At 39.6% G+C, this 20356-nt stretch overlaps 1 protein-coding gene across 2 annotated transcripts in view; it reads left to right on the plus strand.

The window, feature by feature from the left end:
• Positions 1–20356, plus strand: part of CERS3 (ceramide synthase 3) — a 138886-nt gene that overhangs the window by 60433 nt on the left and 58097 nt on the right. For both annotated transcript variants that reach the window (XR_008657561.2, XM_055277068.2), the window contains exons 7-11: positions 3180–3237; positions 3746–3796; positions 7529–7621; positions 10645–10773; positions 14521–14627. Coding sequence is in view for 1 of the 2 variants with exons in the window: in XM_055277068.2 (XP_055133043.1) it covers positions 3180–3237; positions 3746–3796; positions 7529–7621; positions 10645–10773; positions 14521–14627 (438 nt within the window). In the remaining variant the exon portion in view is untranslated. The remainder of the gene's footprint in view (positions 1–3179; positions 3238–3745; positions 3797–7528; positions 7622–10644; positions 10774–14520; positions 14628–20356) is intronic.

Raw genomic sequence — 20356 nt, forward strand, 5'->3', positions numbered from 1 at the left:
AAGAAAGGCTTTCTAGAGAAGGGAAGACATAGGTTGGACCTTGAAGAATGGGTCAGATTGCCAAAAGAAAAGAAAGCAGGTTCGAGGCAGTATTTTCAAGTAAAGCAAAGACACAAAGCAGGAAATTATGCAATATATTCGGGACACAGTAAGTGGGCCCACGAATAAAATTTAAGCCTTATCTTATTCTTTAGCAATGTCATATGTTTATTCTAAGTTAAAAGTTATTATGGACTAGATAAATAGACTAAACCTAGTGCCACGCTGTTTAATTGTACAGGGACTCTGCTTTTTAAAATCAGCTGTGGGATGTGCTACAGAAATCATAGCATGAGGTACCTAACCTCAAGCCTTTTGAAAATCTCCGGGCACTTATTTCTTAACACCATCTCCCAAGATTACTTTCCAACAGGCAAAGATTCCTTTGTAACATCCAGATAGATGAGCCGCCAGGCACCTTGAGTTCAGTGTATGCATTCTTTGGTGACTTTCTTTCATGGTGACCCTTGTGCCCTATTCCACAGCATTCAGGATTCTAATACATAATGGGTCCTTTTGTTTTAAAAAAAATCAAATTCCACATTAGCTGACCACTTTTTCATTTTAAAACACAGATTTCCACCTAGCAATAAGAAAGAACTCCAAGGCCTTAGGTATCCAGGTAGGAGAACTCAGTGTGGGAGAAAGGGCTCTTCCTGGCTGGGTGGATGCGGCCTCACCCTCATCTGACCCGTGCAGTCCACGGCCCACTCTATGCAGCGTCCCCAGCACAGGCCTCCCGTCTGGCCCCGGCAGTGTCTCTCACCACTCTGCCCATTCCCCTCTGGCTGCACCCTGCAGTCCCTCCTTTCACTTTCACCATTGTTACCCAACCAATTCGTTTCTGAATGGTTTTTCAGTGGGTTTTCTCCCCTCCCACATTTATGTTTATCTCATTCTTTCCTGGAAAAAAATTAAAGAAGTTTTACTCTTAGGTGAAACTAGTGAAATGACATTGACAAGGACATTATCATTCATCTTTTCAGTGAAGTGCAGCAATTCTCAAATTTTTCGGTGTCAAGACCCCTTGGTCTCTTAAAAACTCTTGAAAATCCCAAAGAACATCTGTGTGTGTTATACCTATTGGTATTTACTGTCTTCGAAGTTAAAACTGAGATATTTATCAAACAGGAGACTCCACAAGCGCACATTTCATCAGTGCAATTTCATTCAGAGCAATACTGTGATCACATGTCACATGACCTCACTTGTGAGAGAATGAGAGGAAAAAAAGCAAATAATGTATTAGTATTATTATGAAAATATTCTGACCTCAGGGTTCCCTGGCACACACTTTGAGAATCCCTCGTTTAGGGCTTCTCTGAGTAGGATTTGTCCAGAAATATGTGAGACTTGGCTGCACTCTTGGATCTGAGTATTACTCCTCAAACTTGGGTAAGTTTTGTGATCTCTCTTAGCTTTGATTTCCTTTAGGAAATTGGCTGTTAGCAACAGTCTGTAAGAAAGGACTAATTATAGCATAGGCTTCATAATCTTGTGAAAACAAAAATGTGATAGCACATGTATGCTTAGCACCGTGCCTGCCGGAGTTGAGAAATCAATAAATGCTTGGGAAATAAACACAAGGAGAGCACCGACACTTTTGGCTTCATTTGTGGGTTGGCTGGCCTTATCATCTCCTCTTTTGTGGGTTGTGTTTGGACAAGATAATCCACGGAGCCAAGGAAATGCTCTCAGCAAATAAAATGAGTGCGGTAAAGTTTCAATGTTCATTTTGTAAAATGTCTTTTGGATATTTTTATGGTTCAGCTTTTTGAGTATTGAACCCTACTTTTTTCTCCTATCAAAATAAGCCATGAAGAAAGACTGTCGTCTGGCTTAGGGGAAATGATAACGTTTAGGAAACACTCCTTGATGCAGAGTCCAAAGACCTGCACTTTAAGTTGCAGCTTTCCTCCTTCTTAGCTACATGAGCTGGGGAGATGGCCTCATTTTTCTGAGTCTGATTTTACTTTACAAAATGGGTATATATCTATGTTCCTATGTCCTACCTATCTTACAGGTGTGTCAAGGAACGCACTGTAAGGCCTTACACAAAGATAAGAAAACATCTTATTTTAATATTATTATTTCTCCAGCAATCATTAGATAAAATAGACATAATTTAAAAAAACTTTTTATCTGGAACGTTGCAAGCATATATTAAAGTAGGAAGACTGCATAATGAATTAAGTGTGTTATTACCCATCACCAGCTTCATTTGATCAACTCAAGGCCAATCCTATGTCCTCTCTATCCCCACTACACCTCTCCCCAATCACAGATAGGTTTGGAAGCAAATATCAGACACTATTATTTCATTCATACGTATTTCAGCATGTATCTCGAAAAGGTAAGAACTCTTTATCTGTTATTTCATTCATACGTATTTCAGCATGTACCTTGAAAAGATAAGAACTCTTTATTTTCAGCATAATCGCAACATCAGTATCTTATGATTTTTTATTTAATAAAAGATTTTTACTTAATAATAGCAAATATTCAGTGTTTAGATTTCCCTGATTGTCTCATAATTTTCTTTACAGTTTCTTGATTTGAATCAGGATCTAAATAAGATCCATTCATTACAATTTTTTGATGTGTCTTTCCAGTCTCTTAGTCCACAGGTCTTTCTCCATATATGAGGAAAATCTTTTCTTTCAAAACCTGCTTTTAGGGGAAAAGAGTAAAGTCTGGCCACATAAAAACCTTTTAACTGGGAATTAAATGGGGATAAGAGAAATAATTAGACTAATTAGTTTCCTTCTTGATAATACTAATATCAACCCACTGTTTATTGTGTGCCTGGAACTGGGCTAGCCACTATCATCAGAATAAAGGCTACCATTTATTGTTGCTTACTTTATGCTGGACTTATTATCACAGATTTTCAGTTCTTTTCACATTTTGAGGTAATGTTCTTATTCTCATTTTACAGATAAGAAAGTCAGGCCTTCTGAGGTTAAATGATTTACCTAAGGTTGTAGCCATCTAATAAGTGGGGCAGAGCCAGGATAGAAACTTTGATTTGTCTGACTCCAGAATGTGTGTTCTTTGTAAACTCTGCTATACCTAATCATTTTCTCCTCAAATCTCAGTTACCTTTACAAGGGAGTAAAGATTTTTCTTTCTTTTGGCAGCTGGAGATTTGCATTTTACTTAATGATCACTGTTGCTGGAGTTGTATTTCTTTATGATGTAAGTTATCTTTTTATATCTTTGGAATTTGTCTTTAATTTTTGAAATTCTTGTCTGTGAATTCCTTTAGGGTATAGTACTTTCAATAAGATAACCAGTTTTAGAGATGTCTTTCAAGATTCAAGATTTGTCTCAAATATTGCTACAGATATCTCAAGACTTTTTTATTGCTACAGAAGCAATAATATAATTGGTGTAGAAATAATTTGGTTCATACAGTTACTTGTTTGAAACAATTTCCTCTATGAGACAGCACTATTTACTTATCTTAGATTCACTACTAGTGAATTTCACAGAGGTGTTATATAGGAATATGCAAGAAATACTCTGCAGAGGGAGAAATACATGCAATAGAAGCAAAAGAATATGGCAAAGGGCAATTTCCTGTGCATCTTTGCCTGCTGTAAATGACATAAAGAAGAGCTTAGGTTTTCTGCCAAAGTTGGCCTTTGACACCAACAAATTTATTTCTCATCTGTTGGCTCTTTTTTTCTTTTTCTTCTTTCAGAAACCTTGGCTGTATGACCTATGGGAGGTTTGGAATGGCTATCCCAAACAGGTAAGGCCCCTCTAACGTATTCCTCCCCTTACTTCAACCCCGAGATCCCTCAAATTATCTCCTTAGTTAGGTCTTGGTCCCCTGCTACTCTTTGTTCACTACTATGTCATCCCTGGCACTTTTTCTACTTGAGCTTCCTCATCCTTATTGACCCTCATTTGTCTCATTCCTTTAGTTTGTTTACAGTTAATGTAATTACATATTTGGGTTTAAATCTACTATCTTACTATTTATTTTTTACTTGTACCACCTGATGCATTTTCTTTTGTACTCCCTTCTTGCTTTTCTATGGGACAGTCAAGTAATTAAAAAAAATACTATTCTTTTTCATCCCTTATATTGACTTTTCGGTTATACATGCTTTTGTTCTTCTAGTAATTATCTTAGACATTATATATATATAATGTATATGTCCTTGACTTATTACAGTCTGATACAAATCGGTGTTCTTACCTCTTTCCACTCACTGAAAGGTAATTAGAATACACCATACACCCTCCTCCTTCAAATATTTAAAACCTCAGAAGTCATTGCTATTATTGTTTTGTAAATCTGTCAAGTTACCCTTTTTGTGCTATTCCTTGCTTCCTATATTTCCATGTTTCCATCTGGGATTATTATCCTCCTGGCTGAAGGAGTACCTTTGCTATTTTTTTTAATGGTAGGTATGCCAGATTTTGTTTGTCAGAAAAATGTTATATTGCCTTTGATTTTTAAAGGATATTTTTTCTGGGTATAGAATTCTAGATTAGCAGTTATTTTCCTTCACTTCAAATGATGTTATTTCATTGTTTTCTAGATCTCATCAGTTCTAAAAGAATTCAGCTGTCACTTTTAGTTTTGCTTCTTTGAGCATAATACCTTTTTTCTCTTTTTGGCTAATTTTAATATTTTGTCTTGTCTTTCAGTTTTATTATGATATACATAAATGTGCTTATCTTTGAAATTATCCTGCTTAATGTCTGTAGAACATCTTGAATCGGTGACTTGATGTCTTTAGTCAGTTTTGGAAAATTCTTAGCCATTGCTTCTGTTCCATTCTCTTTCCAGACTCCTCTGAAATTCCAGTTATAAATGTGCTAATATACTAGACCTTTACACTAGGCCCCATGTCTTTTGCTTTAAAGAATATTTTCCATTCTCTTGCCTCTCTGTGATTCAGTCTGTTGAGAGACAATTCTACACAAGTCTCTTGCATGCTGTGAATTCAAGCATGACTGCTTTTTGTTTTAGATGATCTTTTCAAGGATGTTTGTATAGCAAACAGCCGTAGGAGATAGAGATAATGTCTCCCTCTGGAGGTAAGAGTAGGCAAGTTATTGTCTGTTATAAAAGGTCAGGTTCTCTAGCTCAGGGTTCCTCTCTTATAACACAACCCACGATGTGTGTAGTTATCATCTGACCTTTAGCCCTATGGGGATTGGGGATGGAAGGATTGGCCCAAATACTGATACTCTGGCTACTGCTATTACTGTGAGTCATAAACTACCTGCTGTCTACCAAGGTGTCTACTATCTTCTACCAGCATTCATGGAACTTGTGGCAAACTAACTTGTTAGCTTGCAACTAGGGTAAAATGTCAGACACTTCACTATTCTGGATATTTTCTACTTTCCTGTTGTCCAGTTCACTGGACTTTTCTTAAGCCATGTCTAATCTACTATTAAACACATCTTTTGAGTTCTTAATTTCAGTAATTATATTTTTTGATTCCCAAATTTTTATTTTATTTTTTAATGGATCCCAGTTCTCTACTGAAATTTTCTCTTTAAAGCTATTTTTGAAGTTATTTTAAAGTCAAAGTCTGATAAGTCTCATCTCTTGACCACCTGTGGATCTGTTTTCTTTCTTGCTCCTGTCTCCTTATGCTTGATAGCTTTTGATTAAATGACAGACATTGTATACAAAAAAGTAGAGATGGTCAGGATGATATTATCTTCCTTCACAGAGGACTTACTTTCACTTCTGTTAGGTGTTAGAATAGGGGCAGATCACCTTTAATCCTTGATTGAGCTGATTCAGGGTAGACTTCAGTCTTTGTGAAGGCAAGTCTATTCACAACTTACCCATATTCTAGGGTATTCTTCTTCAATGATTTCAAATAAAATATTACAGTGCTTACTATGACTCCTTTTCCCTAGACAACCTGAACACCAATTTGCTTCCTAGTACTCTGATATTACAGCCACTACTGCTTAACTTCTGCTGTTTCTTAGTCTCTGGGCTCCATACTGCTTATAAATTGGCATATGCAGAATTTATGATATGTATAGGATGGTCTTCTTTGAATTTATTCTTAGGGTCTACAGTACTTCTTGAGAAATAGGGTTCACTTGAAATAAAGGGTTTGCTCTAGTGCATTTTTCTTCTCTTTAGGATCTTGACTCCACAGGTTCTGGATGCCCCACTTGCTCTCTGATGTCTTCAAACAGACATTCTTTCTTGTCTTTTATCCAGATTTTTAAGTTGTTCTTAATAGGAGGATTAGTCTCATACAGTCCTGTCATAGAAGAAAGCAGAAACTCTGTCTCATCCTTTTATGGCCTTATCAAGGATGAGGAGTTGACCAAAAAAATTAGTTATACGTTAGCCTCAGCATTAAAGAATTAAATTAAATTAGACAATAAGGGACCTAAGAATTAGCTAGACCAAACCCCAGGCCTATCATCTTCTGTCTCCAACTTACTCATAGCTTCTCAGGTGTATCAGTTATCCTTTGGTACATAACAAACCATCCCCAAAACTTAGTGCCTTCGAACAACAGCCATTTAGTTTCTCTTGATTTGGTTGTCAATTTAGGCCAGGCTCAGCTAGGCAGTGTTTCTGCTCCATGTGGTGTCAGCTGAGTTCATTCATGCATTTTCAGACCATTGGGAGGCTGGCTAGGAATGGCCCCAGTCTATGGTGATGCCATTCATAGCGTTGGCAGTCAGCACCTTGATTCTCTTCTTTGTGGCCTCTTCAGCAGGATGGCTCAGGTTTCTTACATGGTACTTATAAAGTCTCTGCATGCACCACATTTGCTTATGTCTCCTTGACCAAACACCAGGATCAAGTCCATAGTCAGTGTTGGAGGAGACTGCACAAGGGCTTGGATATCAGAAGGCAACATTCATTGGGTACACCAAGTAATATAACGTCTCAACTTAGCTAAAATAAACACCACCACTCCCACTATAAAATTGTTAAGAAAATTCTAGCTATCAAAATTTTATTATTTTATTCAGAAGATATTTTTAGAGTTCTTAAACAATTATGCATATTTTATTACTGTCCCATTTTAGAATGGGCTAATTCTGACCACCAGCCTGTCACCAGAAAAGAGATTAAGACATCAGATTTTGAGTAATATTCAAGAAACATTAATCAAAGTAAATTGTAGGACCAGCAGAAAAGCCTTCCCATTGTTCCTAAGTAAAGATTTTTAATTTTTTTTTAAATTTAAACTTAACTCTGAATAAACTGAAGGCACTTATACCTGTGGCAGTTGTATTTAATTTTTTAAACAAAACATTCAACATGGTTTTGGAATACTCGTCTACCCTTTTAGAAATAAAATGCCTTGAAATATTATCTTTAATTCCTTTGTTGAAATATAAGTTGAAATATAAATCAATGTTATTTTATAGAATCTGGTGAGATATAAATAGGTATAAAAGTAGGTTTTAGTGCATTAAAATGAGTTGCTTCTATGATGGCATTTAAAGTAATGAATACTCTTCTTTTCCTCAGGCCCTGCTGCCATCCCAGTACTGGTACTACATTTTAGAAATGAGTTTTTATTGGTCTCTGTTATTTAGACTTGGCTTTGATGTCAAGAGAAAGGTAAGTGTCTTATTTACAAAGCTTCTTTATCAGTTTCTTCAAAAATTCCCATCTCCCTGCCCTGCCTCCCTAATCTTTAAGTTGTATTTTTCTGTGTTTTTGGGTCCAGTTCATTGCTTTTGTGTGCTTTATAGTACATAGAATATTGCTAATTATACTCATGCTTTGGTGCCTTGGTAAACATTTGTAGTGAAACATTATAAAAACTTTAACTTTGAAGCTCCACTTCTGTTCAATAAGAAAAAAGCATCTCCTTTATGTGTCTGTTTCTTGGGAATTTAATGTCTATCGGTGCAAAGAAGAAATATGTTAGTAGTATTCCGTAACCACATCTTTTAGTTGATTGCAAAACCACCTCATATACAACTTTTTGATGTTTTCAAAGACATTGAAAACATTTTCCCATTAATTCATCAAATATATTTATGAGGAAACCTTGCTTCGGGCATTATTAGCTTTGCTTTATTTGCAGGGAAACTCAGTCACAGGCATGCTAAATGCCACTTCCGAAGTCACAAAGTGAGGTATTTTAGGAATGGTTTGGTTGTTACTGATTCCTAATTACTAATCCAGCAAACCATGTTAAATCCTGAATGCAATCATAAGATTTTGTCATATATGTAAGCAATTCAGATCAAATGATAAGTTCTCTTGGCATATACTTCATAAACTATACCATAAGTAAAAGGCTGGTTTGTAGCAAAATTTGTATGGTAAATACAATGACATTTAATGTTAGATAAACCAGTTTAGCTTGATTAAATGTTAGTGTTGAGTGATGGTGGCCATTATAAGGGACACACTGCAGTCAACTGGACATCTTAAGACATGAGAAATCTAAGTATAAGAACACACTGTGAAAATATCTGATAGAAATAATCTCCATTTCCATATAACTCAATAATAGCTGTAGATTATACTAACTTTAGGCTAGGAATACATCACAATTTAATTGGTTGAGTCATTTTTTCAAGGGATAGAATTGAAAATAATATTTTTTAGAAAGTCTAGGGGGTAGGTTGATCATGTATTTCACCCACCTTTGATTTTGTTGTAGTTGACTTCCCTTTTATTATTTACAGGTGCATTGAACACCTTCTTAAAAATTAAATATAAATATATGTTATATGTCTTATGAAGATGTATCTTCAGAAACATAAAGCTATTGGGAGGTGGCTAAAGCACAGGCCCTGGAGTCAGGTCTCCTGGGTTTGAATTCCTGGCTTCACCACGCACTAACATCTTGAGCTAGTTGGTTAAACTCTCTAAACTTGACTTCCTCATTTATAAAATGAAGCTAAAAATAGTTCCTATCTCCTCTGGTTGTTGTGGGAATTAAACAGGTTAAGCTGTATAAAATACTTCCTGAGGCTGGGCGCAGAGGCTCATGCCTGTGATCCCAGCACTTTGGGAGGCTGAGGCAGGTGGATCATGAGGTCAAGTGATCGAGGCCATCCTGGCCAACATGGTGAAATCCTGTCTCTTCTAAAAATACAAAAATTAGCTGGGTGTGGTGGCACATGCCTGTAGTCCCAGCTACTCGGAAGGCTGAGGCAGGAGAATCGCTTGAACCTGAGAGGTGGAGGTTGCAGTGAGCCAAGATCGCACCACTGCACTCCAGCCTGGTGACAGAGCAAGACTCCATCTCAAAAAAAAAAAAAAAAAAAAAAAGAAAGAAACTTCCTGATATACAGCAAGTGCTCAATAAATTGAGCTAGTATTGGTATTGTATTTACTTTGGCCATGAGGAAGCTGAAATCTTTAAGTTTTTAAAACATCTTTATTGAGATATCCACATATAACACAAACCATTTAAAGTATACATTCAGTAGTTTTTAAAATATATTCAGAGTTGTGCAATCATCACCACAGTCAATTTTAGAACATTTGTGTCATCCCAAGAAGAAACTCTATACCATTTAGCAGTCACTGCCCATTTCTTTCAACCTCCCAGGTCCCTGGCAACCGTAAATCTCCTTTGTCTCTATAGATGCGCCTCTTCTGGATATTTTATATAAATGGAATTATACAATACATGGCCTTTTATGTTTGCCTTGTTTCACTTACTGTAATGTTTTCCAGGTTCATTCATGTTATGGCGTGTATCAATACATCATTACTTTTTATTGCTAAGTAAGAGTCCATTGTACAGATGGATGCATTTTATTCATCCTCTTATCAGTTGATGGACATTTGGGTTGTTTCCTCCATTTGGCTATTATGAGTAATGCTGTGGATATTCATACACAGGTTTTTGCATGAACATATGTTTTCATTCCACCTAAGAGTGGAATTGCTGGGCCATATGGTAATTCTATGTCTAATCTTTTAAGAAACTGTCAGACTGTTTAACAAAGCGGCTACACCATTTTGCATTCCTACCAGCACTGTATTAGAGTTCCAGTTTCTCCACATCCTTGTCAACACTTGTTATTGTTCATCTTTTTTATTATAGCCATCCTAGTGGGTGTGAAGTATATCTCATTGTGGTTTTGGTTTGTATTCTCCTAATGGCTAATGATTGAGCATGCTTTCATGTGTGAATTGGCCATTTGTATATTTTCTTTGCAGAAAACCTTTAAGTCTTTATTATACTCAGTGACAGTAGCTTTCCTTAGGCCAAATTGTCTCATTTCATATGCACTAACTTATTTAATGGTTGTGTAGATTTATTATATCAATCGTTTTTTCTTTTTGGGGAATAGGCAGGGGATAAACAATAACTGTAGGTGTACACAGGAATATGCTTGTGTGTGTATGCATTTATTGTGTGTTGGGGGGCAGCGTGTGTGTATACATATATCCAGTGTGGGATGGTATCTCAAAGTTAAATGACTTCATCAACAAGAATAATACTTGTCTTAGCTCCCTCACAAGGATTGTGTTTAGGAATTAAAGTAAAAGCATTTTATAAATTTCAAAACATGCAGATGTAAGTTATTGGTCTCATTATTATTGTCTCTTCCAGTGATTGGGAAATAAATGCATTTGCTTAATGGCTTCCATTTTCCCTCATCTTATAGGATTTTCTAGCTCATATCATCCACCACCTGGCTGCTATTAGTCTGATGAGCTTCTCTTGGTGTGCTAATTATATTCGCAGTGGGACCCTCGTGATGATTGTACACGATGTGGCTGACATTTGGCTGGAGGTAAATGTTTGCCATTAAAAAACTAATGACAATACCACGTCCTGGGTTTCTGTAATTGCTCACAGAAGTAATTGTGAGCAATTTAGCAGGGCTCTCTGTCCTGAAAACACCCAAAGTCTGAGAATACCTCTAGATTCCCAGATCCTCCAAGATTACAGAAATGAAACCTCTGAGTTTTAACTTTCAATCCTTCTCCATGGTACTAGAGAGATGTTAATTTGTGGGATTCCACTCTTGAAAGTTGCATGCACATGCTTACTCAGGAAGTAAGATGGGATATTTGAAGAAGGAATGAACTCTAATCTTCTAAAAGGAAAACTTGGATTTATGACATTGAGGATTCTCAAATTTGGATGGTACCATCTATTCGCTTAGGCCAATGCTTGAATACCCGTTGAATGTTCATGCTGCCCCACCCTCCCCTCCCCCAGCCCAATCCCTTGCTTTAAGGAATGTAAGGTGATTTTTTTTTTTTTTTTTTTTTTTTTTTTTTTGAGACAGAGTCTCGCTCTGTTGCCCGGGCTGGAGTGCAGTGGCGCAATCTCGGCTCACTGCAAGCTCCGCCTCCCGGGTTCACGCCATTCTCCTGCCTCAGCCTCCGAGTAGCTGGGACTACAGGCGCCCGCCACCGCGCCCGGCTAATTTTTTTTATTTTTTTAGTAGAGACGGGGTTTCACCGTGGTCTCGATCTCCTGACCTCGTGATCCACCCGCCGCGGCCTCCCAAAGTGCTGGGATTACAAGCGTGAGCCACCGCGCCCGGCCAGGTGATTTTTTTTTAAGGCCCTCATTTTCAGAGGGAGGAAGAGAGCTTAGGATGTTTTCTGAAGGAGTCAACATTAAAACAAGAGTCTTCCTAATCTCACCCCACACAAAACAGAAGAAACAAAGCCATATTGGGATTGTTTTCCGGACCTGTTTCTGTTCTGTTTTGATTCCTGTTGACCCCAGGCAGTGATGGAATGGTCCCCTTCTCTGCCAGATCTCTTGCTGTATTTAGAGCAACAGTTCCCAGAACTGCTGAGTTATTTATTTAAATATACTCATTTATAATGAGTCCAGGAGAAATGATGCTAACCCATCTCACATTTGGGATTACTTCTTGAAGGGCTAACAATTGAATAGAGGTTGATATGGAAAAAATTAAATTTAATAGAATCTTATTCTTCTAGGTTGGGGTTTAGCAAACTTCTTGGCAAAGGGCCAGATAGTAAATTTAGTTTTGTGGGCCGCATATGATCTCTGTCACATATTCTTCTTTGTTTTTTGTTTTTTGCTTTTTTAAATACCCTTTTAAAAATGTGAAAATCATTCTTAAGGGCTGATTGGCTTTAGCTCATGGGCTGGACTGTAATTTACCAAACCCTGTTGTAGAAGTCACCAGAAGTCATTTGCAGCCATTTCAGAGCAAGTAGCCACTGTTAAAATATCCCTTGTGTACAGAATTTTGTTTCTACCCTGTATGGAATCATAATTAGACATGTAAATCCCATTCTAAAGGTCAAGATTATTATATGTGTTTCAGGGCAACAAATGGCTTAGCAGGAGAAGGACTGTGCCGTTTTTTTCTGCATGGCGCTCTCTGGGTGCAGCCCTCGCTGGTGTAATTACGTCCTTCTCTGATCATATCTCAGTAATCCTGACAGAAAATTAAAACCACATTGGCCCTGACTTAAGAATTTTATACTACTCTGTTGCTTCTAAACCCTCATATTCAATTGCCTTTGTTATGTGTCCATTGTAAAAACAGTTTCGTTGTGTTATTAAAGGGGAGTTAGATGTTCACCCTGGGAATAAACACGGGGTTGCCCTGCCACCCTCCCCACCCTTTCATTGATGTGACATTATTCCCTAAGTGACTTGGACAAATCACTTATTGTTTTGTTTTCTAGCCCCAGCTGTAACATGAGAAGTCATATCTGTCCGTTGGGGTATATGATGAAGTTTAGCTCATTACTACCTGAAAACGTTCTGAGGTCCTTAGGTTAAAAAGAAGAAGAAGAAGAAAAATGAACTGCCCAATCTTAGAGGTTCCCTCATGGGCAAACTTTAAGAACAGCTTCATGTTGCTAATGATTGAGAACCATTCTCGATTCACAAGTCATGATCTGATGTGAGGTTCAATGAGCAAGGCTGGTACCTCCCATCAGCCAGTGGTATACAAAATATTAAGTGGTGGCAGGGGCCTATTTGTGATGTTCTCCCAGGGTGCACAGCCCACGGCTGACTTGAATAGTGCATTTTAGGGTTTGTTTTCTCAGTCAAGTTCTAACTGAACCCAGACATGGCATAACTTTTGCCCCTGGCTTCCTTGAGATGGTGCCTATTCATCTTTCATATTTCTCAAGACACTGGAGTCATTTCTTAGCCCTTTCTTTTGGAGAAAACACAGCCTTCACATTTACCATTCTCACTCGTAAGTGACCTTTTTTGCCTTCTTCATGCATCTTCCTGATCCTCTAAGTTTCCACATGGTCAAGTTTGGATCCAGGACCCAATATCCTGACCGATACTTAGCAAGCAAAGGGGCTGCTGTCTACCATTTCATCATTACACAATCCAGAATATGTTCTGTGTATGTTTTGCCCAAAAGTGTGCTACTTCACCCTCACAAATGGACTCACAGGGATCCTCTCCCATGCCTGTGCACATCCCTCACTTCCCACCTAGCTAGCCTCTGATCCTTCCACCAGCTTCCCACTCCGTTACAGTCACTCCGAATTTGGGCCTTTCTCCCCACACCCGTCTCCCACCCAACAGGCACACCAGCCTCTCTATGTCAGCAACTGAAGCTGTTCCCTGGGGGCCTTCTGCCAAACCCACAGTCAGGCCATATTCTTACACCTTGGTAGTATGGCAAAATATGAAAGATGCCATGTGAACCCTTCCCAGAATGTAAATGTGTTGCCTCTCTTGCTCTGGAAGGGCCCTGAGCCTCTGGGATGAAGTTGGTTCTGAAACTGCCGAAGTCTAAGCCACGTTCCCTAGAAGAATGATCTGTGCCCCAGCAACTCCTCCCACCACCTGCTCCTGGACTCCCACTCCCTATTCCCACCAGAAACTTCCCTCTTCAGCCTTGGACACTGCTGGATAATGCACTAGAGAGCACTTATTAATTAACTGTCTTCTACCACACTCAGCAACCCTTTCTGCAGTTCTTTCTATTCAACACAGATAATATGAGCAGTATAGACTAGCATAAAAGAATTAGGAAAGATCAAATGCTTGAAACTTTATTTCAACCAGTTCGGGGCCCTGAGAGCTGTCTCCCAACTTTGCCTCTTCCCTCATCTGCCTTGAAGTAGCCTCCTTGATTGCAGCATCCCCAGCCCAGCTCAGGATTCCCCGCTTGTCCCAGCCTTTCTTCATTCCAGTTCTCCTCCAGTTAAATGGAGATGTGAAATAAATGCCCACATGAAGTGCATGCTAAAATTGCTTATGCTAACTTAAAGTGTTTTCGAAAGACACGAGTAGTATTAAGGCATTTAAATATATTTTTTAAAAACATTATATTATGGAAAATGTCAAACGTATGATAAGATAAAGGGAATCGTATAATGGACCCATCAGCTTTAGCAGTTATCAATATGGCCAGTCTTGTTTAATCTATTGCCCCACCTGTATCCCCTGCCTTCCACCCAGATTGTTTTGAAGCAAATCCCAGACCTCATATCATTTCATTTATAAATTTCACTTTAAAAATGTATGCTAGTGTCACTTTATCTGTGGCTTCTTTCTTTGTTCGCAGTCTGCTAAGATGTTTTCTTATGCTGGATGGACGCAGACCTGTAACACCCTGTTTTTCATCTTCTCTGCCATATTTTTCATCAGCCGCCTCGTTGTTTTTCCTTTCTGGTGAGTAGACAGGTGATGTGCCCTGCCTTTGGTCAGTGTGCAGAGGTGGCCTCAGCACATGGTTACCATCAGGGCATTGCCCTTTCCATACATGGGTCTCCAGGTATTTGTGTCAGGTGAAGTTGGAGAAAAGAATGTGATGGAGCCATTTTTATAAATAATTAAAACAGCACTTCACAGTGTGGAAAAGGCTTATTGCAACGGGAGATGGAAAATGTGTGACCCGATGGGCAAGCAGCAGCTCTTACTCTGTCTTGTTTCATGAATGTAGACCTTTCTTTGTGATTAACAGCTTTTCCAGTCACTCAATGAAAAGTTACTGTCCAATCACCAGTTCTCTAAAAGAGAGGCATGTTCTGTGTTACAATAATTATAGCCATTACTTGAATGCCAGACACTGGATTAGGTCCTTTCCATGTCTTGGCTCTCGTCTACACAATAACTCGTAAGGATGGGTATTATCACTTCCACTTCCCAGATAAGGAAAACTGATACTTGTTTATTTCATTCTCTGTGACCACTGGTTCTAATAATGGTTTGAGTATCCTTTTGATATGATTGGCTCTCGATCAATCTGTCGATTTTGTTTAGCCACAGACTGGCAATGAAAAGCATATATTGCATCTCCCATGACAATCATTTCCTTGGGAAGCATAATGTTCCACATGTTGATTGACAGAAACCAGAGTAACATGCGGGGAAGACTTAGATGGTTTGGAAGGAACAGCTTTTAACCAACAATAATTTGGGGCTAGTCTGGGAACTTCGGATCCTCCAAACAGAAGACTTAGCACTATTGAAGAGCCTAGATCCAGGGGAAATGAATGGAGACTCAAGTTCCAGGCCTCATTCTTAAGTGTAGAATCCAGGGAAATCCAGCCAGAGAGGTCAATGCCCTTTCCTGGAAGCCAGGTGCATTCTTTAGACCATGTGTATTAGGCATTTTCTGGAGAGGAACAACAGAGTGTAGTGGTTAAGCTGCTACATGCAAGAGTCCATCCTGGATTTAAATCCTGACTCCACACTTATGACCTTTGTGATCTTGAACAGGTTAGACCACCTCTCTGTGCCTCAGTTTTCTCATATGTAAAATGGAAATAAGGGTCGGCATGAGGCTTAAGTAGTTTCTATAGTTTAGAACAATGTCTGGTACTCAGTAAAGAATCAGTAAATGCTACCTACTATAATTAAACATATTAATGAGTATCTCAGAATCGGAAGTTAAACTAGAATCAAATCTAAAATAAATGTCTCAGATATTTTCCTTGGTTGATAAATCATTACCATCACTTTTACTTTGACTGAGCAAGTGTGTTTGTGAAATTTTAGTAATAGCTGGGCATGGTGGTGCATGCCTATAGTCCCAGCTACTCAGGAGCCTGAGATGGGGGGGGTCACTTAAGCCCAGGAGTTCGAGTTCAGTCTGGGCAACATAGTGAGACCCTGTCTTTAAAAAAAAAAAAAATTATATATATATATATATATATATATATATATATATATAGAGAGAGAGAGAGAGAGAGAGAGAGAGAGAGAGAGAGAGAAAGAAAGAGAGAGAGAGTATGATAGCAATTATTGATAGAATAATATTGACTTGCCGATGACAGTTGGGCAAAGCTTTTCAGTGTGACTTTCATGACACTATCAATCCAGCATTTGCCCCTCAGTTCTCCTTGTGTCCCAAAGGCACTACATGTTCCAATTGCCTGTTGCTGTATGACAAAGCATCTGAAAGTCTAGTGGCTTAAGACAGCAGTGGGCAAACTTTTTCTTTAAAAGGCCGGAGAATATATATTGTAGGCTTTGAGGGCCACATATGATCTTTTTTGCAAGTTTTTCTTCATTTTGTTTTGTCTTATAGTCCTTTAAAAAAGTACCAAGCCATACTTACTTAGCTCATGGGCTGTACGAAAACAGCCCAGGTTGCAGGCCAGATTTTACCCACAGGCCATAGTTTGCAGACCTCTGTCTTAAGACAACAACATTTATTGATTATTATTATTATTTCTCACGGTTCTAGGAGTTGATTGGCCTTGGCTAGATGATTTTCACTTAGGGTCTCTTGTGTGGTTACAGTTATATGGCAGCTGGGCAGTCACATAGTGTCTAGAGTCCTCAACACATGGTTGAAGTCATATATACAAAGTCAGGCTCGGTGTGGTGGCCCGCGCCTATATCTCAGTACTTTGGGAGGCTGAGGCGGGTGGATCACCCGAGGTCAGGAGTTCGAGACCAACCTGCCCAACATGGTGAAACCCCATCTTTACTAAAAATACAGAAAAATTAGCCGAGTGTGGTGGCACATGCCTATAATCCCAGCCACTCAGGAGCCTGAGGCAGGAAAATTGTTTGAACCTGGGAGACGGAGGTTGCAGTGAGCCGAGATTGTGCCACTGCCCTCCAGCCTGGGGAACAGAGCAAGGCTCCACCAAGAAAGAAAGAAAGAGAGAAAGAAAGAGAGAGGGGAGAGAGAGAGAGAGAGAGAGAAAGAAAGAAAAGGGAGGGAGGGAAGGAAAGGAAGGAGGGAAGGAAAGGAAGGGAGGAAGGAAGGAAGGGAGGAAGGAAGGAAGGAAGGAAGGAAGGAAGGAAGGAAGGAAGGAAGGAAGGAAGGAAGGGAGATAAGAAAATCAGCTGGCTGATGTTGCTTGTGCTTGTTGGCTGGGACTTCAGCCCTTCTACTTGGCCTTGGCCTCCTCATCGCATGGCACCTGCATTTCAAGGGTGAGCATATCAATAGAGTGCTAGAGAGACGCTGCATCTGTTTTCATAAACAGCCTCAGTAGTCACATCATGTCATTTCCAACCTTGTATTTTTCATTGGAACCAGGTCTCTAAATCTGACTCATATTCAAGGGAAGGAAAACTAGACTCCATTTCTTGATGGGAGCAGTTTCAAAGAATTTGCAGATTTTTTTAAAAGCACACACCATGGAAGCTGTCGGTCCAGGGAACTCTCTGAGAAGCTTCTGCAATATTGCTGCCATGGTTGGCTTTTGATTTAGCAATGGAGAACATTCACCTAAGACTATCCCATGATGTCTCAAAATAAACAAGCAAGCTTACTTACCCATAAACAATTGAGCAACATGGTAGTGCTCAGTGATTGTCGAGGTAGTGCACTATTTCCCACACACCATTGTCTTTAAAAACCCTAGATTTAAGAACTCATTCTCATGCCAGCATTTCTGGTTTTCCGGGAGAATTAAGTTACATGTATTTGGCATTTTCTTGATCTTTATACTGAATTCACTTGCCCATTGGAGAGGGCAGCCAGTACTTCTATTTGCTGTCTTCAAGGAGTTGGGTTGCAAATAAACTAATATGAACAGACTTGACTGTAAAACAAAATGAAACAGGCCAGGCACGGTAGCTCATGCCTGTAATCCCAGCATTTTGGGAGGCCAAGGCAGGAGGATCACCCAAGGTCAGGAGTTCGAGACCAGCCTGGTCAACATGGTGAAACCCCATCTCTACTAAAAATACAAAAATTAGCTGGGTGTGATGGTGGGTGCCAGTAATCCCAGCTACTCAGGAGGCTGGGACAGGAGAATCACCTGAACCCGGGAGGTGGAGGTTGCAGCGAGCCGAGATTGTACTATTGCACTCCACTCTACAAGAGTGAAACTCCATCTCAAAAAAAAAAAAAGTTGGCCGGGCGCGGTGGCTCACGCTTGTAATCCCAGCACTTTGGGAGGCCGAGGCGGGCGGATCACGAGGTCAGGAGATCGAGACCATGGTGAAACCCCGTCTCTACTAAAACTACAAAAAAAAAAAATTAGCCGGGCGTGGTGGTGGGCGCCTGTAGTCCCAGCTACTCGGAGAGGCTGAGACGGGAGAATGGCGTGAACCCGGGAGGCGGAGCTTGCAGTGAGCCGAGACTGCGCCACTGCACTCCAGCATGGGCGACAGAGCGAGACTCCGTCTCAAAAAAAAAAAAAAAAAAAAAGTTAAAAAACAAAACAACAACAAAAACTTTTTCCTGGTAAAAATATTTCTGTACTGACGTTGACTGATTCTCATTGTTTGGAAAGTTGAGAAAAACCTCACCAAGCCATTGGAAGTTTGGCAGATCAATTTTCAATGGTCTCTGAAGAAGCGTGTCAATCAGGGAGGGAGCTTCTTTCAGGTGCAGTGTACTGCTCTAGTTTAAATGGTCTTCCCACCAGCACGAACTTGCCACCAGCACAATCATCTTCATGGATTCAAAGGGGAAAATTTAGTTCCTTGTTATTAGCTTGGCTCCAACCCTCTGTCTAAAACTTATAACTCTGTAGATTCATTTTTTGAGGATGCTTTATTCTATCCAAATGTACTGGGATTTTACTATGGACCAAGCAATGTGCAGATCATAGGTATCATTGGAGGTGGCTTAACTAACCTATTTCACCATTCAGACATTTTAGAGGCACTCTGGGAGGCAGTTTGCAATCTAGTTGCTCTGATCTTCTTTCCAGCTGCTTTTGTTGCACACACTGTGGTGATATACACGGTAGGGTGGGGCAAAGGCTAACTGGGGTTGTGCTCATCTGAGATTTGTCTGGAAGCCTTCAGAAGAAGAGCTGAAGTGTATACATTTCCCTTGCCCTTTCTTTGACTTTTCTCTGATTTTCCCCAGCCTCAAGCACATTTGCGTATTCTCCTGACGAGTCTCCCTTTCATGTCCAGCCACTATGCTCTTCTATTTCTGAGGATCTTGTCCCATTCTCAGTCAGCGTCTGCAAGAGTTAGTTACGTTGGTTTTCTAAGCATTGTTTCATTAACGTTATTCAGAAATTCGAAAGCAAACTGGTCAAATTGTTTTAATTTAATTGCCTGGTAACTCCATCTGTTTGCATTCCTGTTCAAAACCATTTAAATTGCAGGCAGATGTTTTTCACACTGTATTCCCATCTATTGTTCTTAAAAATGATTTCTCTAGTTTGGAATTATTGGATGTATCTATCTTCTTGAGCATTATCTAAATACCCACAGAGAGTTATTAGGCTAGAAAGACCTTTCTAAGGCCAGGCAAACCACTTCCTCTGACTACTAACAGTTTTCCTCCACAAATAACAAGAGCAGGTCGTGGTTCCACCCAGGTAGGTCTACCTGAAGGCAAGGTGTGCGTGCCCTGCTTTGCTGGTTTTGCAACCTGCCAGTTCAGCGTCTGTCACAGCTGAATGTACAGGGAGCAGGGTGGCTTGTTGCTTCATTTCTTGAACTCATCCCAGCTGGGTGTTACAAACAGTACAAGAGGAGTGGGACCCAGCTTATGCCTTTCAGGAGTGCATCATGGCAGCAGAGAGATCTTTGTGTCTACCCCTGTTTCACATGTTTGAAGACTATTCACATTGACCTGTGTTTCTCAGATGTCTCAAAAAGAAAAATACAAAACATTTTCAACTGCAAATAATACTGAAACACCTAGCTCCCTCACTTCCAAGGATGCAAATGCTTGTAAGGTTTCTCCCTCACCACTGGTTCACTGGACTTCAGATTTCAGCGTTTGATGATCCAGCTCTTACAAGTGTAGAAAAATGGTACCCTGGGAAGTCCACATGTGAAAGGGAATATTATTGACAATGAGACCATGTAAATACTTGGAATGGCTAATAGAGAAAGGAGAGTTTTAAAAAACAGAGAAAGACAAAGCTGAAAGCACCCAACAGTGCTCTTAGCTGATGTTCATCAATGGGGACCCGGGATGAGGGAATGATGGACCCTTCTTTTCCTCTGAAGGCCTGAAGCCT

The sequence above is a fragment of the Symphalangus syndactylus genome, chromosome 5 (genome assembly GCF_028878055.3).
Source record: "Symphalangus syndactylus isolate Jambi chromosome 5, NHGRI_mSymSyn1-v2.1_pri, whole genome shotgun sequence".
NCBI lineage: Eukaryota > Metazoa > Chordata > Mammalia > Primates > Hylobatidae > Symphalangus > Symphalangus syndactylus.